The sequence below is a fragment of the Triticum aestivum genome, chromosome 1D (assembly GCF_018294505.1).
Source record: "Triticum aestivum cultivar Chinese Spring chromosome 1D, IWGSC CS RefSeq v2.1, whole genome shotgun sequence".
NCBI classification, from domain to species: Eukaryota; Viridiplantae; Streptophyta; class Magnoliopsida; order Poales; family Poaceae; genus Triticum; species Triticum aestivum.
The window spans coordinates 397,331,200-397,358,333 of record NC_057796.1 but is presented as its reverse complement, the minus strand read 5'-3'; the positions used below and the strand labels follow the sequence as shown (position 1 = coordinate 397,358,333).

General features: G+C 47.3%; 3 protein-coding genes, 1 long non-coding RNA gene and 3 other non-coding genes across 22 annotated transcripts; 1 reads left to right on the top strand and 6 right to left on the bottom strand.

The window, feature by feature from the left end:
• Window positions 1-204: 204 nt before the first annotated feature.
• Window positions 205-2,838, top strand: LOC123182351 (exocyst complex component EXO70B1). The gene has a single exon (XM_044594888.1). The coding sequence runs from the start codon at window positions 586-588 to the stop codon at window positions 2,548-2,550; it is 1,965 nt and encodes a 654-aa protein (XP_044450823.1). The 5' UTR covers window positions 205-585; the 3' UTR covers window positions 2,551-2,838.
• A 2,605-nt stretch (window positions 2,839-5,443) lies between these two features.
• TRNAV-AAC (transfer RNA valine (anticodon AAC)) lies at window positions 5,444-5,517 on the bottom strand. Its single transcript has one exon. It is a non-coding gene; the product is annotated as a tRNA-Val (tRNA).
• Window positions 5,518-7,918: 2,401 nt separating this feature from the next.
• On the bottom strand, window positions 7,919-7,992 carry TRNAV-AAC (transfer RNA valine (anticodon AAC)). Its single transcript has one exon. It is a non-coding gene; the product is annotated as a tRNA-Val (tRNA).
• Window positions 7,993-9,978: 1,986 nt separating this feature from the next.
• LOC123182350 (uncharacterized) lies at window positions 9,979-15,088 on the bottom strand. Of its 16 annotated transcripts, XR_006492101.1 has the most exons (7): window positions 14,448-15,088; window positions 14,283-14,354; window positions 13,869-14,067; window positions 12,786-12,855; window positions 12,529-12,628; window positions 10,664-12,385; window positions 9,979-10,559 (listed from the first exon to the last, which is right to left on the bottom strand). It is a non-coding gene; the product is annotated as an uncharacterized lncRNA (long non-coding RNA). The 16 variants fall into 16 exon arrangements; XR_006492094.1 differs by having other exon boundaries at window positions 10,664-12,167; window positions 12,270-12,385; window positions 12,529-14,067; XR_006492102.1 differs by having other exon boundaries at window positions 10,664-12,628; window positions 12,752-12,855.
• A 2,630-nt stretch (window positions 15,089-17,718) lies between these two features.
• Window positions 17,719-17,792, bottom strand: TRNAV-AAC (transfer RNA valine (anticodon AAC)). The gene has a single exon. It is a non-coding gene; the product is annotated as a tRNA-Val (tRNA).
• Window positions 17,793-17,821: 29 nt separating this feature from the next.
• Window positions 17,822-20,861, bottom strand: LOC123171012 (cation/H(+) antiporter 15). Its single transcript, XM_044588691.1, has 3 exons — window positions 20,509-20,861; window positions 19,408-20,403; window positions 17,822-19,319 (listed from the first exon to the last, which is right to left on the bottom strand). Exons 1-3 carry the CDS (start codon window positions 20,698-20,700, stop codon window positions 18,021-18,023), a joined length of 2,487 nt encoding a protein of 828 aa, XP_044444626.1. The 5' UTR covers window positions 20,701-20,861; the 3' UTR covers window positions 17,822-18,020.
• A 1,976-nt stretch (window positions 20,862-22,837) lies between these two features.
• LOC123171001 (dehydration-responsive element-binding protein 2D) lies at window positions 22,838-25,584 on the bottom strand. Its single transcript, XM_044588686.1, has 2 exons — window positions 25,343-25,584; window positions 22,838-24,268 (listed from the first exon to the last, which is right to left on the bottom strand). Exons 1-2 carry the CDS (start codon window positions 25,414-25,416, stop codon window positions 23,143-23,145), a joined length of 1,200 nt encoding a protein of 399 aa, XP_044444621.1. The 5' UTR covers window positions 25,417-25,584; the 3' UTR covers window positions 22,838-23,142.
• Window positions 25,585-27,134: the final 1,550 nt, after the last annotated feature.

The following is a 27,134-nucleotide window of genomic DNA, read 5'->3' as shown; positions in this document are numbered from 1 at the left end:
AGTTTGAATCTCGAGAAATGTATACATTTGCAGTGTCTCTCCAACACAAACTCTGCCCCCCAAGCGTCCATGGTCCATCCTCCATAGTTGTCCACCGGCCCGACCTTCGCGTCAATCACGCCCCTTCTCCACGCCACGCCGTCATTTCCACCTCGGTGACTTTTCTCCCCTCGGCCACTTTCCACGTCCTGTCGCGCATGCCAGTATGCCTTTCGCCTCCCTCGAGGCCACGCCGTTTTCACCATCCACCCATCACTCTCCCTGAGCTCATCCGACCGTCCGCCGCGAGTTACCCGTCCCACGCGAGCACTGCCAGCGCGGCCGCTTCCGTCCCGCGTCCACTACCAGTAAAGACGACGGCCGGTCCACGCGCTGTCGTCCTCCGCCACAAGCAACCGCGTGGGAACGGAAGTCATCGCCTCACCCGCACCCCTACCCCCGCCGCAGTCCACAACCACCACCACCACCCGAAGCCGCGTGCGGGGAGCTGGAAACCTCGTCCAGATCGGAGCCAGCCGCAGACCCCCGTGGGAAGACCATCTTCGCGCGAACGACCTGCAATCCCACGGCCACGGGGCGCCGGCGATGGCGGAGGACGGCGAGGAGAAGCTGCTCGCCACGGTGCAGCACATCGTGCAGACGCTCGGCAGCAGCGACACCATGACGGAGGACATCCTCAAGGTCTTCTCCAACTACGACGGCCGCCTCTCGCTCGACAAGATCTACGCCGCGCGCGGCGCCGTGGCGGCGGCGGCGGGCGGCGGCGGCGGGGGAGGCGGGGGAGGGGAGCACTCGATGCCGGCGTCGCCGCCGCTGCCCCCGCCGCCCGCGGCCGCCGTGCCGGGCTCCTCCGCGAGGCCGCCCGTCACGTCCATGGAGCGGACCGTGCGCACGCTCGACCGCCAGATCTCGCAGTTCGTCACCATGGACAGGCTGATCTGGGCCGACTCGGGCGACGCCGACGCCTTCCTCGAGGCCGTCGACGACCTCATCGGCACCGTGCAGGAGCTGGACGCCGCGGGGACCAACCGCGTGCTGCTCGACCGCGCCGACGAGCTGCTCAGCCGGTGCATGGCGCGGCTGGAGGACGAGTTCCGGGCCCTCATCGAGCGCCCCGACGACGCGGCCCCCTCGGCGCCCGGCGGGTTCGCGTCCGACGGCAGCGACGACGAGGAGTTCTACGGCGGCGCGGACGGCTACGGCGACGAGCCCATCCCGATCGCCAAGCCCGTCACCGACTACGACGTCGTCATCGACGCGCTCTCGCCGGGCTCCATTGCCAACGTGCACCAGATCTCGCGCCGGATGGTGGACGCCGGCTTCGGCCGGGAGTGCGCCGAGGCCTATGCCGCCGCGCGCCGCGGCTTCGTCGACGAGAGCGTTGCGCGTCTCGGCGTCCGGCCGCGTACCGCCGAAGAGGTCCACGCCTCCCCCTGGGAGGAGCTGGAGTTCGACATCGCCCGCTGGATCCCAGCCTTCAACATGGTCTTCCGCATTCTGATCCCCAGCGAGCGCCGCCTATGCGACCGCGTCTTCGACGGTCTCGCCCCCTTCGGCGACCTCGCCTTTATCGCTGCTGTGCGCACTCAGGCACTGCAGCTCATATCATTCGGCGACGCCATTTCTTCCTCCAGCCGCTCGCCGGAGCGCCTCTTCCGCGTCGTGGACATGTATGAGGCTGTGCGGGACATCCTCCCGGACCTTGACCCTGTGTTCTCCGACCCTTACTCCGCCGCACTCCGCGCAGAGGTCTCTGCAGTGTGCAACACCCTTGGTTCCTCAATAAAAGGTATATTCATGGAGTTGGAAAATCTCATCCGCCGTGACCCTGCCCGGGTTGCCACACCTGGTGGTGGTATACACCCCATCACTCGGTATGTCATGAACTATCTCCGTGCTGCATGCGGTTCGCGACAGACATTGGAAGAGGTGATGGAAGGTGACCTTGGTGCTGGTGGTAGAGCTTCTGCTGCCGTGGACCCTGACCGCCCCACGTCTTCACTTGCTGTGCACATCGCATGGATCATGGACGTTCTGCACAAGAATTTGGATACAAAATCTAAGATTTACCGAGATCCGTCACTGGCTTGCATCTTCTTGATGAACAATGGCAAGTACATTATCCAGAAAGTGAATGACAGCGAGCTAGGTGTTCTACTCGGCGATGACTGGATCAAGCAGTTGTCAACTAGAGTGCGTCGCTGGAGCATGGATTATCAGCGTTCAACATGGGGCAAGGTTACAACTGTGCTGCAGATTGGTGGTTCAGGCGTTGGTGCACTCCCAGCCAAGGCAATGCTGCAGAAATTGCGGATGTTTAATACCTACTTCGAGGAGATCTACGCAGTACAATCAGAATGGGTGATAGCCGATGATCAGTTGCGAATGGACGTTAGGGCAGCAGTGGAGGATTCAGTGATGCCAGCATATGCGGCTTTGATTGCCAGGTTAAAATCAGCTCCTGAAACCGGACGTGACTTGTACATCAAGTACACCCCAGAAGATGTCGAGGCACATATCCATCACTTGTTTGAAGGAGCAGCAAAGTGATCAGTTGATCAGTACCTTGTGGTTCCGGTGATAATCTATTTTTCTCTGAGATTTGTTAAGTTGCTGGCAGGGATCTTGGTGAATATCTGTTCCTCAGTAATGGTGATATTCTTACCTCAACCTTGTAGTGTTGTATCATTTGTATTTTGTCCCTCCATAAAAAAATTATGGGGTTTGGCAAATGGTGTACATGATTATGATTGTAGGTGTGTGTATGTCAACTAGTAAGGTGATTATTTTGTAACAAAATTAGGGTCCCATTTTGGTTCCAATCACTCCTTCAGTTTATCCTTGTGACTGTTTTATGGGTGAATTCCAATGTTTATTTAAAACTTCATGTGCTCTAACATTTCCAAAGAATTGCTCTGTTATGATTTTGCGGAAGGCCCTGTTATAATTTTTTGGAAGGTCTAATTCTGTGATTGCCAAATATCTGTCCTAATTATGAAACCCATGGCAGACCTAAACATGCCACTATCACTTCATCATTGTAACATTATCAACAAAGAGATGCATATAAAGTGGCGAATTGTTTCCGTGCCAGGTGAGTCTTTAAAGGTATGCTTAATCATATAACCTAGAAACTTAAACAAGGTATTCTGCATAGTTCACAAATTTATGTCGTTATTTAGAATGTGGACTGGTTGCATCCTCTAGCAGTTATTCTGCGGGAATGAGTAGTCTAGTCTCGGGATGTTGGACTTTGTGTGTTTCACTTTACAGGTTTTCGTTTTGTAGCTGAAATATCAATCAGTGGCTGGTTTTTTTTCATTGAATTGTTGATACTTCTGTAAGCTGATATCCCCAGCGCTCCATTTATATTTTGCTTTTGTTTTAAGATTCACATTAACTTTCATTAAAAACTGCTAAATGCTCTAGAAACTCAGTAGTGAGGAACTTCATTGTGCAGTGTACCTTTTTTCAGAATTCATATGGTAGTACCAAGTAACTTCCATAAAAGAAAATTAGATGACACAGCTCTATTTATGCCGACGGTGGTTGCCATGTGCAGTTGTTAGGATATCATTTAGGCCTATCATAGATACATGTCCAGTGCAGCTGCCAGCAGTCAAATACACAACTGTTATACTTGTCCACTAAGTGACAATATAGGTTCAGTGTTAAGTAATTTTCGTTTCCCATGAAATAAATTTTGTTCGTCAGTTAGGGCATTATGCTGTTATGACCTAGGACTAGGAATAGTCACACAGGGAGCGCACACATGTCCCCTTTTCACTAAATTTGCTAGTCCCTCCGATCCGACTTAATTGACGCAGCCTCTATACAATATCCATTTTACATTGTATAGAGGCTGCGTCAATTAATTCGGAGCGGAGGGAGTAGTTAAGTTATCCTATATTATTTGTGTCTGCTAGTTCACCTTTACCATCCCAGTTTTGTCTGCTTAACGAAATTTCTCATTGTAACTTCCTGCTGGAATCGTTTTGTTTGTTTACTGATGTTTCTTTTACATGATGTTATTTTCTTTCTCTACCGTGCGTAAAAGACGGGGGCCTGGTTTCCCTCTCATGTCAGCAGTAGTGAGCAGAGGTCGGAGCTTCTGGAACACTTGGAACTGTTGGAAATTGATTAAATTTGCCCTAATACAGCAGAACTGAGTTCAAGGGTATACAACTTCACAGTATTCTGCATGTTTTTTTTCTTCTTATAAAACACTCTGTTCCTGAGGTATGTGATGCAGTGGTAACTGTACGTATATTTTTTTTTTGAGTAACACCTTGTGACTTCTTAGTTCCGCTGCAGATAATTGGACTTGCCCCTCTTCCCTAACTGTAGATTTAGGAATGGAAATTCTATGTTTGTTTTATTTCCATTGCAGATCACCGGACATGCTCCATCATCCTCAGTGCCTTGTACTGGGGCTTGTAGGTTCATGCATGGAAGTTGATATGAACCAAATGTACCCTTTGAAACTCTAGGGCTCTCAAAGTGATGCCTGGTAGCAAAGGAGGTTGGAAGGTAATGTGCAGCCCTCGGCCCTCGGCCTCCACTACCAGATGTTACAGTTCCTGGTATTGCATTGCACTATCACTTTGTGTTTATCAATGTTAATTGCTCCTGAAAGTTGCTGGTAAACCTACCGTGGTGATCCATAATCTTGACAGCCCAGTGTATCTCATAATTTGGCACCTCTCAGAGGTCAGAACGAACAGATTTGAAGTTTCGAATTTGGATCCAGTAACCATATGACATAGCCTATCTGACTGTCCCGTTATCTAGTAGTTGCAGCGCAAACTTCACTGGTGCTGCTGGAATCACTCAGGTGGCGCACATTGGTTGGATTAGGTTGGGACGTACTCAAGGAGAATCCTGTGTATAATACATTCAGATGGCCGGGGCTTGTTGGCTTAAGGCCATGTTAGACGAAGGTTCGCTGATGATGATTACCCTAGCTGCATCTTCTTCCGCTTGAGGTCCAGGACAGACTAGAAGATCATGGGAGGACCCCACATCGAAGAGTTTTTGCCCCTACAACTATCACCAAGGTAAATGGTTTTAAAACAGTTATGGTACAGAGACAACTATGAATGTTGTTTGCTTGATTGAAGATCTGTTTTCTTAAGGTTGAAACGGGAAGTTTGCATTCTGCACCATGTGCGATGCATACAGCAGAGGGCATTTGGACTGCTGCCGCTGGTGTTTGATTAGTTGATTGTTATTGCCATGCCTTGATTTCATTCTAGTAACAAGTTGTTCCAGTATGTTAGAGGAAAATGGATTTACAATTTTGCATGCTCCACACTTGACGGTTGTTGTAAAGTACAGTAAGAATTAGTTCGGTCAATTATAAAGTTTGGTCGTTGGGAAAAAGTATGCTGCGAAGCCAAATAATCTCTTACTATAATTTTAAAAGAAAACCCCAAAAAATACATGGCTTCGCCCGGGTTTGAACCGGAGACCTTCAGTGTGTTAGACTGACGTGATAACCAACTACACCACGAAACCGTTGTTGAATTTAGTCGCCTCGTTTTGTATAAGTACAAGTTGCATAAGGCCAGAAGTAGATCTCCTCTTTTTATTTTCGGTTCACATCGAATGACAAACTACTATTTTTTTTGCGGGGACAAACTACTTTTTCAACTTCCTGTACACAAGATACGAACTGCAAAAGTGATGAATTGGGAAATGTCAATTTAAATCAGATCCTAGGAACCTAGAGAAGTCAACATCTACATAGTTCACAAGTTTCTGTCGTTGTTTAGAATGTGGACTGGTCGCATCTTCTAGCAGTTATCCTGTGGGAATGCGTAGTCCAGTCTCGGGATGTTGGACTTTCTGTGTTTTACTTTACAGGTTTTCGTTTTGTTATCTGAAATATCAAGCAGTGGCTGTTTTTTGAATTGTTGATACCTTTGTAAGGTGGTATCCCCAGCACTCCATTTATATTTTTCTTTTGCTTTAAGATTCACATTAACTTTCATTAAAAACCGGTAAATGCTCTTAAAACTCAGCAGTGAGGAACTTCATTGTGCATTGTACCTTTTTTCAAAATTCATATGGTACCCAGTAACTTCCATGAAAGAAAATTAGAAGCCACAGAATAGCTTGTTCACACAGGTCCATTTATGTTAACGGTAGTTGCTGAGTTGTAGTTGTTAGGATATCATTTAGGCCTATCATAGACACGTGTCTGGTGCAGCTGCCAGCAGTCAAATACACAAACTGTTAAACTTGTCCAGTGCGTGACAGTATAGGTTCAGTGTTAAGTAATTTTCATTTCCCATGAAATAAATTTGTTCGGAAGTTAGGGCATGATGCTGTTATGGCCTCGGACTAGAAATAGTTACACAGTGAGCAAATACATGTTCCCTTTTCACTAAATTTGCTAGTTAAGTCTATTATTTCTGTCTGCTAGTTTACGTTTACCATCTCAGTTTTCTCTGCTTAACAAAATTTCTCATTGTAACTTCCTGCTGAAATCATTTTTGTTTGTTTACTGATGTTTTTTTTACATGATGTATGCCCTTTCTCTACCGTGCGTGAAAGATGGGGCCTGGTTTCCCTTTCACGTCAGCGATAGCGAGCAGAAGATGGAGCTTCTAGAAAACTTGTAACTGCTGGGAACTGATTAAATCTCCCCTAATACAGTATTATGGATTTTTTTCATCTTAAAGAACTCCTTGTTCCTGAGGTATGCTATGCACTGGTAACTGTAGGTTTATTAGTCGAGTAACATGTTGCGAGTTTTTATTTCCACTGCAGATCATTGTACATGTTCCCTCTTCCCTAACTGTAGGCTTATGAAAGAAAAGTATATGTTTTATTTCCACTGCAGATAATTGGACATGCTCCTGTCATCCTCAGTGCCTTGTACTGGGGCTTGTAGGCTCATGCATGAAAGTTGACCTGAACTAAGTGTTCCCTTTGATGCTGAACACAGAGTATCCACTACCAGGTTGTGTTTGTTAATGCTAATTACTCGTGAAAGTTACTGATAAACTTGCTGTAGTGATCCATAATCTCGACAACTCATTGAATCTCAACATTTGCACCTCTCAGAAGTCAGAACTAGCAGGTTTGAAAACTCAATATATATCCAGTAACCATATGCCATAACCTATCTCATGGCAGTATCCGACTGTCCCATTATCTGGTAGTTGCAGCACACACTTCACTGATGCTCCTGAAATCACTCAGGTGTTGCACACTGGCTGGATTAGGTTGGGATGCACTCCAGGAGAATCTTGTGTATAAATTCTTCCCTTGAACAGGCAATTTTGCATATAAATTCTGGTCATCAGCTTCCACTTGTGCCATCTTCTTGATGAGCAAAGAGCGAGGTACCTTCAGATGGCTCTGGCTTGTTGGCTCAAGGCCGTGTTAGACAAAGGTTCGCTGATGATGATTACCCTAGCTGCATCTTCTTCCGCTTGAGGTCAAGTGCAGGATCATGGGAGGATCCCCCGTCGAAGAGTTTTTCGCACCTACAACTATGGCCAAGGTAAATGGTTTTACAGCAGTTGTGATACAGACAACTTTGAATGTTGTTTGCTTCACTGAAGATCTGTTTACTCAAGGCAGAAACGGGAAGTTTTGCATTCTGCACTGTGGGATGCATACGGCAGAGGGCATTTGCTGGTGCTTGATTAGCCATGCCTTGGTTTCATTCGGTAACATGTTACTGGAAGAATGGATTTACATGCTCCACACTTGACGGTTGGATCAGTAAGGGATTAACTTTTTTTTTTGCGGCGAGTAGGGGATTAACTAGATCTTAATTGTTGTAAAGCAAGAATTAGTTTAGTCATTGGGCAAAAAGGGTGCTGCGAGAAGCTAAATATTCTGGAGTTTTGAGGTCATTGGCCAATCTTTTATATATCTTTAAAAGTATAAAAAAAACATAAATTGGCTTCGCCCGGGTTTGAACCGGAGACCTTCAGTGTGTTAGACTGACGTGATAACCAACTACACCACGAAACCGTTGTTGAAGATAGTGGCCTCACGTGCAATAAGTACAAGTTGCATAAGGCCAGAAGTAGATCTTACCAACTCCTTTTGCGCACATCGGATGACAAAACTACTTCAACTTCCTGTGGCTGTGCTGTACTGTTCTACGCAACATATGAACTGCGAAGCGATGAACTGGAAAATGCGTATTTGAATCAGGTGCTAGAAACTACTCCCTCCGTTCGAAATTACTCGTCCAAGAAATGAATGTATCTAGATGTATTTTAGTTGTAGATACATCCACTTTTATCCATTTTTGTGACAAGTAATTCCGAACGGAGGGAGTATCTAGTAAGGTGATTATTTTGTAACAAAATTAGGGTCCCATTGTGTTTCCAATCACTCCTTTAGTTTATCCTTGTGATTGATTTATGGGTGAATTCCAATGTTTAATTTAAAACTTCATGTGCTCTAACATTTCCAAAGAATTGCTCTGTTACGATTTTGAGGAAGGTCTAATTCTGTGATTGCCAAAAATCTGTCCAAATTATGAAATCCATGGCAGTCCTAAACATGCCATTATCACTTAATCATTGTAATGTCATCAACAAAGAGATGCAAATGAAGTGGTGAATTGCTTCCGTGCCAGGTGAGTCTTCCGAGATATGCTTCATCATGTAACCTAGAAACTTAAACAAGGTCTTCTGCATATTTGACAAATTCTGTCGTTGTTTAGAATGTGGACTGGTTGCCTCTTCTAGTCTCGGGATGTTGGACTTTACAGGTTTTCTTTTTGTATCTGAAATATCAAGCAGTGGCTGTTTTTTTTCATTGAATTGTTGATACTTTTTAAAGCTGGTATCCCCGGCGCTCCATTTATATTTTGCTCTTGTTTTGAGATTCACTGGTAAATGCTCTAAAAACTCAGCAGCGAGGAACATCATTGTGCAGTGTACCTTTTTTTTTCAGAATTCATATGGTACCCACTAACTTCCATGAAAGAACACAGAATACCTTGTTCACACAGGTCCATTTATGTTGACAGTGGTTGCTGATGTGCGGTTGTTAGGATATCGTTTAGGCCTATCATAGACAAGTGTCCGGTGCAGCTACCAGCAGTCAAATATACAACTGTTATACTTGTCCAGTGCGTGACAGTATAGGTTCAGTGTTAAGTAATTTCCATTTCTTATGAAATAAATTGTGTTCGCAAGTTAGGGCATAATGCTGTTATGTGGCCTAGGACTAGGAATAGTCACACAGTGAGCACATACACGTCCCCTTTTTACAAAACTAGTGGTTGGGGCGCCACCTGGTGGCGCCTCTTAAAGCGAATATGTGCGCACTAATCTAGCTACCGTATTTGTTAACAGTAGGTTTAGTTCAGTGAGAAGGCAGACGCCTTCAGCAAGAAAAATCTGCTACGAGCAGTGCACATGCAGATATGCAGGCTTCCTGAGAGTGCTCCTTTATGTTGCCATGTACATTAGGCTGACTTGTGTTGATGCTATGTTGGCTCTTCACATTGGGCTGACTTGTTTGTTACTCCGACTTGTTTTGACTAATGTTACATGTCCAGGACCTAGTCACTACTGGAATAAACCTCTATGCCGCGGCATAGGGCCTTCGGCGTCGATATCGATGGTGTAGTCTTGTCAGGCTGTTGGCATATATATGCCCTTGACATAGACCCCTAAGCCGTCGGCTTCCGTACAACCGTCGGCACAGAAACGGCATTGCGGCAGCTGAGGCGCTGCTGCTAAGTCAAACCAACCAAAAGAGGCCACATGGCAGGGGGTAAGCCGATGGCTGTCAGCTTATATATTATTCCCTCCGTTCCTAAATATTTGTCTTTTTAGATATTTCAAATGGACTATCATGTACGGATGTGTGTAAACATATTTTAGAGTCTAGATTCACACATTTTGCTTCGTATGTAGTCACTTGTTGAAATCTCTGGAAAAACAAATATTTAGAAACGGAGGGAGTAATAGGCTATATTATTGGTTCTAATCAATAAGACATTAAACAAAAATATTTGCATTTCTACAAAAGAAGAGTTATTTATTCAACACACTTGCAAGAGAATTGCTTCAATCAGGACTGGCCATTACATAATCTAGTTATGACCAGGCTGCAACAATACAAAAAGCTTTCATCAACTTATGAATAAATGCAGAAAGAAACATGAAGAATGAAAACATATAAGAAGGAAATCTGGGTTATAATTTCATCAACTTATGAATAAATGTTCCTTGGTCCTCATTTCAGCAATCTGCTACTCTCCAAGAGGCAGCTCCGAACTGAAAACGAACATGGGAAAAATAAGAAGGAAATCTGGGTTTGAGGAAGCCGGCAGCAGGAGCTTCTGGCGCAGCTCCATGAGCTCATCCTGCTAGTACTTCGCGATGTTGACAGCAGGTCGGCCGACCTTGCCATCGGCCTGTTTGACGACGTGATCGACTGCAGCCCTGGCATCATGTCCAGGCTCCAGGGGATAAGTACCCAAGCAGGCAGTCGTGGAGCAGTGACGGTGCCCTTCGAACTCGCCGACATTGACATAATTTCTCTCAACACCAGCGAGGGACAGTACAAGAAGCCTGTGATCAGCAACATTTGTTAGAAGATAAGGTTAGAAATTTTCCAATAAACATCTTGATTAATGTATTCTTGTCTTAATTCAAATGTAGTATGTAGTTGTTACCTTTTCCTTGATATATACTCCCTCCGTTCCAAAATAGATGACTCAACTTTGTACTGTCTTTAGTACAAAGTTAGTACAAAATTGAGTCATCTATTTTGGAACGGAGGGAGTATTTGCATTTCAGGTATCTCACCAATTAATTGCAACTTGTATACGTATGTATGCATCGTGCAGGAGAAACAACGAAAAGCGATCAAGATCTCTTTTAACAATTGTTCCACATTATGATGGCCTTCATTGGAGAAAATAAAGGAAGAGCATTAGCGGGAGGGAACATGCTAGGTATCTATACTACTACTAAGCAATTCATTCAAGCATATCGTCACATTGCTACTGAAAAAACCCAACAAAACAAAACATATATAATACTTCATTGTTTTGATCTGAATATAACTGGCAATGAGTTCCGTAAATGCCTGATAGGAAAATCACACAACCTGAAGTGGAAGTGTGGAAATAAGAAATCATCTACAACCATTCATCATTCGTGAACCTGTGCCGTGCCAACTATGTTCAACCAATTCAAAAGAAGCTGTCAAAATAAATAAATATGTAAGATTGTACAGATTATGTCTTGTTTATTCGTATCTCAACTAACATACTTCCTGATCATCAGGTGAGAACCCACTGTTTCAGCAACACAAACAAAGAGGTGCTGGTGGTTACACATTATTTAATCCACGAAACAAACAAAGGTAATTGGCTGGGCTTACGCTCCATATATGTTGATTTCAGTAGCTAATCCACATTCCCTCAAACAAATGGAACCATCAGTAGCAATTCGACCTACCTACATGGGGGACAATTTTGTATTGATGAGGCCTATGATGTCAGGCTGTGGTTTAGGATCATGCAGAGCCACATGCTGCCCAGAAACTAAACAAGCTGGTGTAACCCAGAACAAATCTCTAAAAATCAGCACTTGACTTACATATATATGATTTGATACAGAACTCACACATCAAGCAAATTTGTTTTTTTTTTACAAATTTTTACTCTAAGCCATATAACGCTCTACAGTTAGCTCAAGTAGCATGAAGTTTGAACACAAAACATATCGAATTAAGCAACCAAAATAAACTATCTGACAATACAAGTCAAATTTGCAAATCAACCAAAAGAAAAGGTACATAATCAGCCGTTAGAAAAGGTACATAATCCTTCATTTGTTCTGAAACACAAGCAAGATTTAGGATATAATGACAAGAATTGAGACAAAGCTTATAAATATAGCTCCAGAGAGAAGAGTAGTACCATGTTCACAAACATACCAGCATGTGAATAACTGAATACCAATCCTTGACATGTAATCCTGGGGGAAGCTTCCTTGAGCTGAGATGTTAATTTTTCAGCTGTTGCACTCCAAAAGCATAGTCGGAACCACATTACTGTGCCACACTTCGATCATCTTACTCATCTGCGTGAAAGCAAGCTCGTCAACCCGGTTCCCCACTTCTGGAAAATACCGGATATCGTGGAACGAGTCCAGGTACCAGTCTCTAAACTTTAAAATCATGAACATATCAACCATCAGTTTGGCAAAAGGACGATTAATTTGGAAATAATTTATAAGTCCTGCTATAAGATTTCTTCAATAAATACTTACTCTTCACTGCATTCAGATTTTTCTAGTATTGATTGATGTGATAAGGTCAGCAAGACAACACGATAAAAGCATCAAGCATACTAATGGAAACATTGTGTGAGCCCTCTACCCGACTCCTATATAGGAGAAAAAGTAAACAAGTTAGCAAGCAAGACTCTCCAAAATTTCCTACTTATCCTGTACAATAACTTTGCACTGAAAAATAAAATAATACAAGAGCCCAACTATCCTATTTTCAATCAATATGTAATAGATCTACCTTTAGAGAATGACCATATCTCATGTAACTCGAAAGCGTTATGTCGCAATAAAAAGATCACCAACAGTCCTCATGCATGGCGCTACTCTTTGACCTGAACCTGCATGTGAACCAACATCAAATTGGTAAGATAAATATTTCAGATCAGAGGATGTCCATGGGGGAAGATTATGGAGCACGCAAGAGTGCATACAAGACCACTACTACCCACACTCAACTTAACCGAACAATACGCCTCCATAGACCATAGCCCATACCACGGGTACCAGGGATGATGTACTCTGGAGGCTCCTCGTCATTGTGTTGTGGAGTATGTGTTCAGAGAATCTGTAGTTAGAGAAATAAGGAAGCTATGGGTTTCCTATAGAAATGGCACATATGAATTTCAATAGAATCGAACATAATACTGAAATAACTAAATTCTGCGGTTTGAGAGGAAAATAACTGGGTAAGCAGCAGTAATATAAAAAAGAAACTTTCACACAGTCTATTCCTTCACAAATCTACACACAGGTAATCAGGTATACATCACAGACTAAGAGGGATTAGGTAGGACTGCAGTGCCTTTAGAAAATGCTACATAGAGGTAGGTAGTAAGAGAAATTAGCTAATACTGCAGTGAATGAATTTAATTGTAACATCGAAGATGAAGATACAGTGGAAGTAGTTTATATCATGTTGACGCAATAAAGATATATGTAAAATTGTCAGCAAGCATATGTTCCATGTCAGTGTGGGAACAATTCCTGAAATGGAAGTAGTTTCTTTTGATTCAATTTTGTAAAAGTATGAAATGGATCAGATTAGTTTCTTCTGCCAGCTCTGGAAATTATATATGAAGAAAAATACACAAAGGACCAATACTAAATTTGGCCATAGAGTTGTAGAGTTTGTAGTAGGTACAGAAATTTCAGTATGAAGTAGCGGTACCACTTTCAGACATGGGGGATGTTAAAATTATTGAACTGTTGAAACTATTTTCATGATGTACTCTTATCACCTATATTATACCAGGTCGTGTGCCTAATCCGATATATTCTGCTCATCTTCTCACCACCAGGCCAGCGCAGAAGCATTAATTATAACCCATCATTGCCTTCTAGGGCTTTGAAAAATAGGTCCAAGTTGGTACAGCCATAATGTATGCATCACCAGCACACCTTTTCTTTCAGATAAATAAAGTATCACACGGTAGAAGTTCAAAATAATCTGGACAATGACTACAAACAATGCAATAAAACTTGTGATGACAGAAAGAATAAACAGAAAGGACCATTGGCATCTAATCGCAGTTAACAGCTAGAAGCATCGGCACTCGTAAGGAAAAGACATAGGAGTACCTGTTATTTTAGCCCACACTAGATCATCTGGATCAAGACCTTGGTAGTCATGAAAGCTGACAGCAAGTGCAAGTAGCTCATCGTATCCCTTCTTATCCAGTTTAGATGTTCCAAATTTCAGGTTCAGGCACTTCATTTCCTCAGATGAAATGGAAAATTGTATCCTTTCATTAGCTAGGGTAAGGTCTTCATACTCCACCTGCAGTTCGTTTAGTTTTAGATATCAACTACACGACATTTCACATAGCACTCTTCATAGTGCAGACATTACATGGAAAACAGAGTGGTACATAACAGGCCTTTTAGTAAGGAAAATGCAGAAAAGATTATCAAACTCAACTGAGGATAATCCACTCAGCCACAGCAATTTTTCATGAATAAGAAAAATAAGAACCAGGGATATAGAAAGCATACAGAGTTCTTGGTTAGTTCCGTGTAGGCTGTGATGGAACTCTTGTATCAATCATCATCTTGGGGCCAGAAAACCTGCATTCACCATCAAAATTTAGGCCCCAGTTTTGCTGCATTCCATATAATGATGAAACAAACACATGCTCAGAACAGACGTCAAGAACTTACCTTGCACACTAAACCGACAAACGCCTGCGGATCGGCACCCTGAATTTCCAACTTGCGACAAAGCCAGCGTCAAAATTACACGGACAACAAGTATTCTAGTTGGCCGTTCCTTGTTGCTGAAGCCGTGAGGAGAATTTCATTGCGAAGCAAGCACAGATCCAACTTACTCTACCCATCTCCTCTCAGATGGAGAGGCCGCCTCCAGCTGGCTGCTGCGGCGCCGTCGCCTCCGGGGCGCCGAAGTGCTCTCCTTCTGCACTCCCCCTCTGCGCCTCGGCTGCCGTCGCCCCAGCAACTCCTCCCCGTCTGTATCCGCGCCCAATGCAGGCGGGGCAGACCCCAGGCTGAGCAGCTCGTGCTTGAGCGGGCGCGACAGCGGTAGTAGACGATCACGGGAGGCTTGCCGCCCGCGGCGGCGGACGCAGAGCTGCGGGGCTTCTTGGGGGCGGGCAGGGAGCGGTGGAGTAGACGCGGCCGATGTCCAACGCCGGAGGAGCCAGGATGGGATGAGCGGATGGTGGAGGCGCGTCGCCGGCGCGGGTGGGCGAGCCCTCGTGCGGTGGATATTGGGGGGCGGCGGCGGCGGCGGAGATGCAGGGAGGGGATGGGGCGTGGGGGAACGTATCCGGTGCAATACTTGTCGTGCTACCGGTACACCGGATGCTGTATAATATTTAAAAAAATCTGAAAATATTCTATCATATTGACACAACATCAATGTATGTCATCACAAAATTTCGTAGCAAAATTTAAAATATATTTTAAGATATAAAAATGACAAAATTCACATCAGTGTGATAATGGGCCAAATCTAAAGCCCAACTTATGTTATGTATTATTTGGTGTTGTATTTGTCATTTTTGTTTTAGGAGCTGTGTTTCGAATTTTGAATTGAAATTTTGTGACAATCTACATTAATGTTGTCTGAATGTGCTACTTTTTTTCTTCAGAATTTTACAAACATATAAAATGTGCAATTTGAGTTCGATTCACCGGTAGCACCACAAGCACTGGTGCACCAGATATTCTCCCTGGGGCGTGGGGCTGGAGAAGATAGAACTAGAGAGAGAGGTCGCGTCTGTGGGTTTCCTTCTTTTTTCAGAGCGACCCTCTCATTCAATTGGCCACCACGCACAGTGCGCATGTGATGATGTGGACGTCGCGAGAGTGCGCCCTTCGCGCGACTCGTAAAGGGTTTAATTTGCTACTGTAGTTAAGTCAATCTATATTATTTGTGTCTGCTAGTTTACGTTTACCATCTCAGTTTTATCTGGTTGACAAAAATTCTCATTGTAACTTCCTGCTGGAATCATTTTTGTTTGTTTACTGATGTTTCTTTTACCTGATGTATGTCCCTTGTCTACCGTGTGTAAAAGGTGGAGCCTGGTTTCCCTCCCATGTCAGCGATAGTGAGCAGATGTTGGAGCTTCTAGAAAATTTGGAACTGCTGGAACTTGATTAAATCTCCTGTAATACGGTTGAACCGAGTTAAAAGGGTATGCAGCTCAACTGTATTCTGTTTTTTCTTTTTTTTTTGCCTTCTTATAGAACTCCTTGTTCCCGAGGTATGCGATGCACTGGTAACTGTAGGTTTATTGTTTGAGTAACACCCTGCGGGTTTTTATTTACACTGCAGATCGTTGTACATGCTCCCTCTTACCTAACTGTAGGCTTATGAGTGAAAATTATATGTTTTATTTCCAGTGCAGATAATTGGAATGCTCCTGCCATCCTCAGTGCCTTGTACTGGGCTTGTAGGTTCATGCATGAAAGTTGACCTGAACTAAGTGTCCCCTTTGAAACCCTAGGGCTCCCAGAGTGATGCTGAATAGCACAGAGGGTCAGAAGGTAGTGTGCAGCCCTCGGCCTCCACTACCAGACATGAGACATCACAGTTCATGGTACTGCAGTGCTCTATCAGGTTGTGTTTATTAATGCTAATTACTCCTGGAAGTTTCTTACTGACTTGCTGTAGTGATCCATAATCTGGGCATCTCAGTGAATCTCAATGTTGGCACCTCTCAGAACTAGCAGATCCCAAATTTCAAATTTGGATCCAGTAACCATATGCCATCAGCCCATAACCTATCTCATGGCAGTATGACTGTCCATTATCCAGTAGTTGCAGCGCACATTTCACTGATGCTGCTGGAATCACTCATGTGCCGCACATCGGTTGGATTCGGTTGGGATGCACTCCGGGAGAATCCTGTGCTCCTTGAACAGGCAATATTGCATATAAATTCTAGTGATGCCATCTTGATGATCAAAAGGGAGTGGTACCTGAGAGAGGCTCTGCAATCTGAAGCTGTGGCTGTGGCTTGCCTTGCTGCTGTTGATGGGGCGGGCTATCAGGTTGGGAGTGGACCAAATCACAAAAGTAATCTTTCATTCTGACGCCTCCAGCCTGGTGCGAGCTCTTAGCAGCAACGATCATGACAGGTCGGTGATTAGTGTCCTGGTGAAGGAGGCGAAGAGGCAGTGTATGTTAGATTTTGATAACTTCCGCAGGCGTAGTAGTTCTCCAGCTCATGAACTTGCTAGGCTACTTTCTTTTGGTTCTCTTGTAAGACTTGGTGATTTCTGTTAATGGAAATCGGAGAGATGATTCTCTCTTTTATCAAAAGAGAAAAAGAAAAAAAGAACTTGCTAGGCTGCTGGGTGTGTAGGGCGAATCTGATGGCTCATTCTGGGAGGGCTTTGGTCCCAGCAGTGTAATGAGCATGGTCGCCAGCAAGTCCATGTCAAGTTAGTATCTGGCAAAGGGCGTACCGACGATGTTCGCTGATGAGGATTACTCAAGCTATAAGCTACATCCTCTTCTGCTTGAGATATCTAGTACGTAGGAGATCATGGGAGGATCCCCCGTCGATGAATTTTCTCCCCTACAACTATGGCTAAGGTAAATTGTTTTGCAGCAGTTAATGGTACAAACAGCTATGGATGTTATTTTCTTAAGGTAGAAATGGGAAGTCTGCATTCTGCACTATGCTCAGCAGATGGCATTTGGACCGCTGCTGTGTAGAATGAGGAGCTTCGCTGGGTGCTTTGATTGTTTTTTTGCCTCGCCTTAATTTCATTCTGTAACATGGACTGCCATGTTACTGCTAGAATGAATTAGATGTTCCAGACATGATGGTTGGATCAGGAAGAATTCAGTTAAGTCAATTATTAAGTTTGGTCATTGAAAAAAAGAGATGCTGCGAGAACTACATATTCTGAAGTTTTTGATGTTACTGGATAATCTACAAGTATTAAAAAAATAAAAATATGGCTTCGCCCGGGTTTGAACCGGAGACCTTCAGTGTGTTAGACTGACGTGATAACCAACTACACCACGAAACCGTTGTTGAATTCTTCCATATCTTCCTCTATAAGTATAAGAAAGTTCTAAGCACAAAACTATTTCCAACAGCGGGGCTGTACACTGTACTGTACGCAACATACGAACTGCGAAGCGATCAACTGAAAAATGTCTATTTGAATCGTCAGGTAATACTAGGAACTAGACAGGTCAACATCTACAATGCAAAGGTCAAAGATCACGTCAGCGCTGCTCGTCCCCGCGCCGGCCTACTGCCGGTATCTGCTAGACACGGCGGTGGTCATTGTCCGGTCCGGCGTCGGCGCCGCGGCACCGTCGTCGCCGTGCCACACGTCCTGGGCGCCCGGCACGGCGGCGTTCAGCCCGCCCTGGTCCTGCTGCTTCATGATGAGCACCGAGTAGGGCGTGTCGAAGTCGGAGGACGCGAGCAGGTCGCCGATGACGCCCAGCTCGGGGCACTCGCTCCAGTCCGACAGCCCGTTGGCCGACATCACCGGGTACCACCTGTGGCGCATGCCCACGATGACGAGGTCGTAGCCGGCCTTGTCGAGCCCCCTCAGCACCTCCACGATCTTCTCCATGTCGCCCACCAGCTCCTCCTGCACCTGCAGGTTCATGTACTTGCTCCGCGCCGCCAGCGCCTTCACCTCCTCGATGGCCTTGTTGTCCACCCGCCGGTCCGCCGGGTTGTCCTTGATGCCCCGGGTCGGCAGGAACCGGATCACCGCCGCCCTCGACCCCGGGTGCCGCGCCATGCGCGTCACGTACGCCAGGGCCTCGCGGTCGTCGCCGCCGCCGAAGAAGAGCGCTGCCACGGCCGCGTGGAAGCCGAGGCGGCCGCCGGACGACGGCGGATGGTCCTGCATGATGAAGGCGCTCAGGCCCACGCTCCCGGCGTTGCGGTCCACGAAGACCCCCACGGAGCACGGCGCCACCTCCAGCACCTTGCGGTTCACCACGCGGAGCCCCATGGCGGCGCGCATGCCGCCGGCCAGCATGTGCCGCTTGTGGTAGTGGAGGAGGATGAGCGACGTGCGCTTGTCGACGGCGAGGCGGCACACCTCGTCGTGCATGGACGAGTAGGGGGAGATGGTGGTGAAGGACTGCATGGACACGGCGCCCTCCGGGTGCCGCTGCTCGTACTGGAGGAAGGCGTTGATGATGCGGTCCGAGTCGGTGGACGGCGCGCCGGCCGACGACGTCGGGCCGATCCTGGACGAGGCGCTCCGGCGGAGCTTGTGGGGTATGAACACCGGCGCGGAGCGGCCGGCGATCTCGACGAGCTGGAGGAGGAAGAGGGCGACGGGCGTCTGCGGCGTGGCGTGCGACGCCTCCAGCAGCGACAGCGTGCCCTGGACGTGGGACTCGTCGTGGATGCACGCCAGGATCCGCAGGTCGGCGTCCGCCTTGAGGTGCTGCACCGTGCGCCGCTTGTACACGGCGTAGCGCCGCGCCGGGTCGTACAGACAGCTCGCCACCGGCACCGACACCGCCGTGATCACCACCGACGAGAACACCAACGCGCTGAACATGTGCTTGTCGATCAGCTGCCCGTGCAACCCAAATCAGTCTTGCATGTCAGTGTACGCACCGGATCACGACTAGCGAGATCGATGATTCAGATAAGTTAGTCACCTTGTTGGTGACGAAGAAGCTGAAGGTGATGACCTCGACGATGCCCTTGGAGTTCATGAAGAGGCTGAGAGACACGGCGTCCAGCGGCGGGATGTCAAGGCACAGCGACGACGCCAGGACGCCGGCCAGCTTCCCGAACCACCCAAGGAGCAGGATCAGCTGCAGCCTCCCCCAGTGTATCTCCCACATGTCGGTGCTGAGCCCGGTCATGGTGTAGTAGAGCGGCAGGATCAGCCCGGTCACCATGGCCTCGATCTTCTCGCCGAGCGCCGTGCCCAGCGGCGGCCCGTCGGGGATGGCCAGCCCCAGCATGAGCGCGCCGTGGAACGAGTTGGTGCCGATGATGTCGCTGTACAGCCCCACCAGGAGCACGATGAGGAGGAAGAAGAAGACGTACGCCTCGTCCACCGGGCTGCCCGCCGGCGTGCGCTCGATCACCAGCAGCGCGATCGGGCGCACGACCAGCAGTATGAAGGCGACGAGCGCCGCCACCGACATGAAGGCCCAGAGCGACGTGGCGGGGGACACGAGGTAGGCCTCGGCGAGCACGTAGCCCACCATGATGAGCCATGCGATGCCGTCCGTGGTCATGGACGCCGACATGGCGATGCGGCCGAGGTCCGAGTTGAGGAGGCTGAGCTCGGACAGGATCGGCGAGAGCACCGCGAAGGACGTGAGCGAGAGCGTGGCCGCGAGCGCGAACTGGAACGTGAGCCGCGTCGACATGTGATCCTCCTCCTTGGACAGAGCGTCGCCGGAAAATCCCGCCGCCGTCAGGCCCAGCGCGATGAGGAAGCCGGAGAGGCCGATCGTGACGCCCTTCTTGCCGGACCGGAGGGCCTGCATCGGGTCCATCCGCACGCCGATGAGGAAGATGACGTACATGAGGCCGAACGTGGCCACCGTGTTCAGCACCGGCTCCCCCCTCGCCGGGAACACCAGCTGCTTGAACCACTCGTAGCGACACAGCAGCGACGGGCCGAGTATAATGCCGCCCTGAAATCAGCACCAAATTGAGCACACACTTTCTCCATCGATTTACATCCACCCCAAGAGATCGATTCAAGCCGATGATCTTGTCAAATTATGGAGCTAGCGTACCATGATATCGGTCACGACGCGGGGCTGCTTGAGCGGCTTGCAGAGGAGGTAGAGGACACGGGTGACGACGACGATGAGGACGAGCTGCACGCCGAGGAGGGGCAGCGACGACGACAGCGGGCTGCCGCCCTGGAAGATGTTCCGGCCGGTGCCCGTGGTCTGCGGCACGACGTAGCAGTCGACCTTCTCCATCTCATCAACTCCTCCGGCCCGGCGTCGTTGGCGGTGGCGCGGTCGCCGCGGGCACCCGTGGTTCCTCTTGCCCGACGCCCGTGGCCTCGTCGTCAGGCTGTTTCTTCCATGGCGGTTTGCATGGTGGATGTGAGGAGCGATGGTGAGGGGCGAATACCAGAGAAAATAATGACATGTCAAAAAGTTTCAGAGCATGGTAGCCTTGAGAATATATTGAGCTCAGCATTTTTTTTTTGCGGGTATATTGAACTTAGCTTGTTTAGTTGGATTCTTGTGGCTAGGAACTGCAAGCTTAGTGGATTGCTCGATCTAGGCGGGTCGATCTTGCGTCCAAGAATAGCAATTATGCTAAATTTGAACCCATGTCATGCAATCTTCTCTCAAGGAACACAAAATGGTTTTACTAAAAGCTACTCCCTCCGCCCACATAGCTTGAAAAACCATCTTATATTGTAGGACGGAGGGAGTAAGTCCGAGATTTTCTTATTTCTAATATAGCCTCGAAACTACGAAATACCACATACTGCAAATATATCGAAGATCGCTTTGAGAAACTTCTTAGCAGCTGGCGAGCCAGGAATTTATCCCGTAGAGGTCGGACAGCACTTATTATTTCGGTATTGAGCAGTCTCAATTTGTGTGATGTCCTTCTTAGAGATTCCGAAAAGGGTCAGGTAAGAATACTTGATTTTTACTGATCTAGATGTTCTTTTGCAGTCTGACCAATATCGAAAGAAACATTGACAAAAAGTGGTATCTCGTGTTCTCCAAAGGAACATGTGGGCCTGGGTATTCGAGGTGTAGATGTAAAAAATAAATGCCTACTCGGCATGGCAGCTCTAGCCATGGTGGTCAACTAGTCATGGTGGTACTGTGGTAGGCAACGGAGCTCCAGCAATGATCGACAACACAGGTTGCAAAAAGAGAAGGGGGATAATAGAGTAGAGATGAGAGTGCAAAAGAGAAGTATGCAGTCGTAGTTTTTGCAGGTGGCCATGATGTGCTAGCACTAGCACATGGGTTGGATGCAATGTGAGGATCTTGCTTTTGATAAGGATGATATGCATTTGTATGTTGCTGGTGGAATCTGTTAGTTTAGTGAAGTGGAAGTGAAATGATGCAACGAATGTGTGCTTGTATATCTTCCGTTATATTGCAATGAGATGATGCATCTGTTATCATTGAACTAATTTAGAGTGAATTACTCGTGCAACATTGTCAATGACTGAACAAAAGTTTGAGGAAGTTGTGGATAGTAGAATCATACAAAATCTTTGACAGGTTCATGGTGTGAGGATGCAAGAGAATGATCATGTGAATATCCATCACATCACGGTCAAGACTAGAAGAGAGTACATGACAACATAATTCACAACATGACCTAACCATTTGCAAAAGACCAATACCATTGCATAGAAAAGGAGCACCTAAAAGAATGAACTGACCATTAAAAAAGCAAAAGGGCACCTAAACAAGTTCATAACATGACCTAACCTGTATAAGACCAATACCATTGCATAGCCAAAGAACACCTAAACAAGTTCACAACATTGCATACGACTAGTACATCACAAGACTCCACACATTCTCATCATTTCAACACTCTTCAACAAACTTACTGCCATTAGATATTTAGATATCTTGGGACATTTGATCTGCAGGTGAATCTTGTGTCATGTTGATCTCAACATCATCACCTCCATCTTCTTCCGCTGCACCTGGGAGAACAGATGGGAGCTCACCGTAGTCGTGGCCGATGTCGACAGGTTCACATTCCATCCCCATCGCCCACACAATCATCAGCATGAGAAAGCCAAGCCAGAGGTCGACGCCAGCCCACAAGTTTGCGGTGTAGTTTGGCATTTTGCAAGTTGTATGAAACTACACTCGCATGCAGATCAAGTTGTTGTATATTTACATGAGAATTCAAAACACAATCTACGATTATAGTATATGTGGGTCCTTACTCACTTGGCTCCATGGCGAAGATATGGAAAAATACTCACTTCTAGATGTGACCATCAAGGACGGTTACACAAATGAATTCTCGCTTGAGGTAGACTGGTGGTGCACGTGACAGTGTTCTAGCAATTCCTCAAGTAAACACATATAAAATATATCTAACAAAGATAATGGCTTGCACTTCTAATACTCGGAGTTACTAGCAACAAATATAGCATCGTACCGTTGTTTACCCAATGTTAAGACATAGATTCTGACACCCATCTTGTCCGAATTAGTGAAGGTGATTCGATGCACAGCATGATCATCTACATATATCATTACAGTTCTACCTAACATAACGCTATGCAGACCTTCAGAGAAAGGCTCCCTTCTGACCTACATCAAGTACTATGTAATATGCCCTTCTAAATGATCCGGATGGCTACCAGCATAACGAAGCTACTCCAGTCAGCAAAAAATCCTCCTTCTGCTGCCATTTCAGTCACCCAGCTCCCACAATGGCGAGACGGTGAACTCAGCATCGAACCCATCGAGCTGGTAATCTTTACCATAGATGTCGGGGTGGTACGCCAGTTTCTCAGTGATAGCATCAACATCAATATACATGGCAATGTCCTTGAGGTAGTCAGCATAAACTTCCTCTCGTTCAGCCCAAGAAGCATCCCAATGCTGAGTGATCCACGCGTCGTCACCAACACCGTGCACCGGCATCGGTTTGACTTCATGCTCACCGAAGACAGAGGCAGCGACAATTGGCTTCACTTCACACTCACCAAAGACAGAGGCAGCGACCATTGGCTTCATTTCACGCTCACCGAAGTCAGAGGCAGCGACCATTGGCTTCACTTCACGCTCACCGAAGACAGAGGCAGGGACCATTGGCTTCACCTCACGCTCATGGAAGACAGAGGCAGCGACCATTGGCTTCACTTCGCGTTCACCGAAGACAGAAGCAGCGACCATTGGCTTCACTTCACGCTCACCGAAGACAGAGGCGGTGATCACCGGCTTTACTTCATGCTCATGGAAGACAGAGGCGGTGATCACCGGCTTCACTTCGCGTTCACGAAAGACAGAAGCAGCGACCATTGGCTTCACTTCACGCTCACCGAAGACAGAGGCGGTGATCACCGGCTTTACTTCATGCTCATCAAGGATAGAGGCAGCAGCCATCATCGGCTTCACTCCATGCTCAGTAAGGACAGAGGCAGCAGCGAGCATCGGCCTCAGTTTATGCTCAACAAAGACAGAGGCAGCAGCGGCAGAAGGAGAAGAAGACGCGGGATGGCATTGCACTGGCTGGGCGGTGGAGATGAAGAAGGCAGATGGGAAGTTGACGATTGCGCGGGAGCCAAAGATGGCCACGGCGGCCCTGTCGTATGCGAGGGCGGCGTCAACGGCGTTGTCGAAGGTGCCCAGCCAGTGTCGCTTGCCGCGGTTGGGCTCACGGACTTCAGAGGCCCACCTGCCCCACCTGCGCTGCCGAACACCCCGGTACATGTGGTCCCTATCCTCCGGACCACCCTCCCCTCCAGGAGGAGCCGCCACTGGAGTCTTGAGCGTGGCACTGCTCTTGGGACGAGCTCGCTTTGTCCTGATCGTACTGCACGCAAAGAGCGAAATGCACATCTCAGATGTCTTGCAAACTGCGATAAACAAGGCCATGCCGGTGTTCTAGGAATGGTTAATCAACAAATGTCAGCATGTATATGAGCAAGAAGATATGCAGAAATGTTGTGCTATTCCTGAAGCTGAGTTCTGAATTGGTAGCTAGTTGAACCGCACAGAGATATCAACTAGTCGTTGTTTGTTCATTGGAAATGCATATTTGCAAGCACACTCACTGGATTGGCTGAGTTCAGTTGTTGAATACTTAAATCCTAGGAGTTAGGAGCAAATGTATTTTGTACGAACTGTACCAAGGAATTGCTGTGCATCATGTGCTTTATTAAGCTAAAAATTCAGTAGACAATGCAAACAGTTTTCAGAAATCTATCAGGCCAGGATATCCTGTCAAACTTCCCAGAACTTGCAAGTTCCAAACAGAGAGATGCACATCTCAGTCTCTATGCAAACCGTGATAAACAAGGCCATGCCAGCGTTCTAGAAAATACATTTATCTGCTCTGTTAAGCTAAAATTTCAGTAGACAACTCAAACAACTTTCAGAAATCTATCAGAACAAGATATCCTGTCAGACTTCCCAGAACTTACAAGTTCCAAACATGAACACTGTTAGCCCTACTGCTGGAATCATTTGAATACTACAAGTACAACTAGTTCCATTTCCCCAAATTTTCACGACAAAGCAGTTCAATTTCGCATGTACAAAATTGGCCCCAATGTTTTTAACGAGGAACACGTTGGCATTCTCCGACAAAATTCAGTAGTCTGTCCAGCCACATCGCAAACAGAATTCGACCGAAACGCAGCTATACACCACCCCACCCTAGCAGTTGGCCAAATCAAAACAGCTCATCACGCCCACGGTTCATCTCCGGCGCCCAAAATCCCCAACGCCTGGAGCAATCGACGCCGCAAACTACAGCTCGCAAAAACCCCAGCACGAGAAACCCTCTTTCGAATCGAAGCTAAAAAGGAGCTACGGGGTGGGTTCCGGACGGAGACGGCGAAATTGGACGAACCCAGCAAAGGAAATGCCGCGGGGCATTCTGTACCTGGTGGTAGGAGTTGTCGCCGAGGCCTGCTCCATCTCCTCGCCCTTGATCCCCACGGCGCCTTCCACGGGCATCCTCCTCCGGCGACCCGCGGCGGGAGAGACCCGCGAAATGATCGGGGCGGCGTGCGCGGCCCGCCGCCACGGGGAACGATCGAGAAACGCGTCAAGCGACGGGAAGGCTCCCCTCCCAGGTCCCAGCCCCAGCGAAGCTCGGGGATTGCGGCGTGCTCCGGTGCCACTGCCGAGCAGGGTGGTGTGGTGTGAGGTGGCAGGTGGGCCGTGGGCCGAGGTGCCGCTGGAAAGGGACCGCTGGCCGGGCCTATCGTTTGCCGTCTCTCATTTTGAAATTCCTCTTGGTAGAAAATTGTTCGCTTGATAGCCAAAACCTTAAAATTGCTCACTAAAATAAGAGCATCCTCTTCGACGACATGTGGACCCGTTTCCTTTCAATGGGCATACTTGACTGAAACTAATTCTATCTTGAGGCTAAGGATGTAAATGGCGCAATAAACGGCGCCTGCAAGTCCAGTTTAAATTAAATTTAGTTAGCTCAATAGTTTATTTTTCCCAAAAAAAATATATTAGAATAGTAGGTTTAAATGGGACCCGGTTTATATCCTTGAGGCTACCAGTGGATGGCTATATTACATTGTGCCATAAATATTCCCTAAAAGAACATTGTGCCACAAATATGACGTGTGATTGGTTGTTACGTGTTGATTCGTCAGGGATGAACGCAAGGTTTTCCATGTGAGGAAGGATGCAGTCTTTAAGAAAATACAAAAGTTGAACATTCAAATATGTCTAAAACAACACCACATTTCAATGTAGTTAAGTATACTTTGTAGAGGCTATCTTCTTTGTGGTCATGTCCTTTAGGGCATCTCCAAATCGACTCTCAAAACGGACACACTATTTGTCCCCGGACCAGTCTGAGGACATGGATGTGGGAGCTGGCCATCCAACCACATCCTCTAAATTAGACTTGGCCATAGGCAGCCTGGCCCAGTCGGCCCGACCCGACCCGGCCCGAAAAAGCTGGACCCGACCTTGTCCACGGGCCGGGTTCGGGCCTAGATTTCAAGCCCGACGGCCGGGACGGGCTGGGCCCGGGCCCGCCGTATTCACGCGTTAATGAAGAGGCCCGGCCTGAGGTCCGACGAGCTTTTAGCGCGATGGCCTGGGCTCGGGCCTGATTTTTAGGCCCGACGGCCGGGCCGGGCTCGGGCCTGGATTTTTTGCATCGGGCTTTGGTAGGCCCAGCCCGGCCCGACAGATGGCCAGATATACTCTAAATGTTCATCCAGGTCCGGTTGATTTCATATAAAATGCATAGTAATATGAGAACAAATTAAAGTGCGGTTTTCATAGCGTCTGATTACAACCAAAAAGAGATGATTTCATAAATTTTACATGCGCCCAAAAGTATCAGTCCGACAATCCGTGTGAAAAAAAGAATGTTTGCCCTGACAGACCGACTATCCAAGCATCTGTGCTTACTCTGCCGCCGCCACCTCCTCACCATCCGGTTCCTTCTCGGTCAAAGGTATTTATTGGCTAAACGATGCAGGGCTGCTAGTGGTATTTATCGGGTAGGGTGGCTTAGTCGGGAGTGGCCTGCATGGGGTCGTGCGTGCACAGGGCATAGGGATCTCAAACGAAGGTTGATGATGGGCGAGCTGGTCGGCAGGGTCCAGAGTCAGTGATAGAGAGAGATCAAAGAGAGCAATGCCGCCGCATTGCTGGCTGTTAGATGGAGATCTGACAAGTGCGATATATCCCGTGCGTAC